General features: G+C 39.0%; 1 protein-coding gene across 1 annotated transcript; it reads left to right on the forward strand.

The window, feature by feature from the left end:
• Positions 1-12: 12 nt before the first annotated feature.
• On the forward strand, positions 13-908 carry LOC103810392 (tumor necrosis factor receptor superfamily member 6-like). The gene is made up of 2 exons (XM_009083287.1): positions 13-82; positions 493-908. The coding sequence occupies exons 1-2, from the start codon at positions 13-15 to the stop codon at positions 906-908; spliced, it is 486 nt and encodes a 161-aa protein (XP_009081535.1).
• Positions 909-968: the final 60 nt, after the last annotated feature.

A 968-nucleotide genomic window follows, 5' to 3' on the forward strand; every position in this document is an offset into this window, starting at 1 on the left:
GTTTCTAGAATCATGAGTAATTATGATATTGGAGTAGTCCCACATGCAGCACTGGAACTGCAGAATCACAAACCTACATCAGGTAGGTTATATTAGGCAAATCCACACTAGTAATACACAGTAGGAAGCTCCAAGACTGTATCGCAACAAAAGACCTGTCCTGTTTCAGGTGCTCTCCCAACACTATTTTGAGAAAAACAGGTACACGAGGGGTAACCACACTTTCATGACAGAATAGGTTACAGAGGGAACTGATATTCTATTTTAGGTGATAGAAAGCAATATGGATGCAACCCTAAATCTTTGAAATACATAGAATTTGGTAGGAGTGTGTAAAAGTTGACCTGCTATGTATTGTAAAAGGTCACATAAAACATAATCTTGAATGTCTGAAACGATCTGGTTTGTATAGGAGTCTCAACTCTGGATGCAGGTGGTAAGACCCAGTAAGGTATAAGTGCCAAGTGCATTAATTTCCTTTTATGCTTCTAGATGTTGACCTGAGCAGCTATGTTGCTGCTATTGTGGAGGAGATGACATTTCAAGAACTCAGGATGTTTGTTCGTCGTCACGGTGTACCAGAACCTGTCATAGATCAAACTGTTCGGGATTGTCCTAATGATACCTCTGAACAGAAGATTAAGCTGTTTCGAGAATGGTATCAAAGACATGGGATAAAAGCAGCCTATGGAACCCTACTAAGAAGCCTGAGAGAGTTAGGAATGTGTGCTCTAGCTGATAGAATTGAGGAAAAACTGAAGGCAGCTGTTTACAGCTGTCAGGAAAGGGCACAGTCTTGTACTAGTGACACTGAGCAAAGCAAAACCTGCACTCAGGAAGGCAGAAACTTTTACAATGATAGTGCTGAACTAAATAAAACCTATTCAGGTAGTTTGGAAGAGACATAGCACAGAGTCATTTGAAAATTATTTCTGACTGAATTAATATATTTTTAATATTTTTATTAA

This window comes from Acanthisitta chloris, unplaced genomic scaffold (assembly GCF_000695815.1).
Source record: "Acanthisitta chloris isolate BGI_N310 unplaced genomic scaffold, ASM69581v1 C16456174, whole genome shotgun sequence".
Classification (NCBI taxonomy): Eukaryota; Metazoa; Chordata; class Aves; order Passeriformes; family Acanthisittidae; genus Acanthisitta; species Acanthisitta chloris.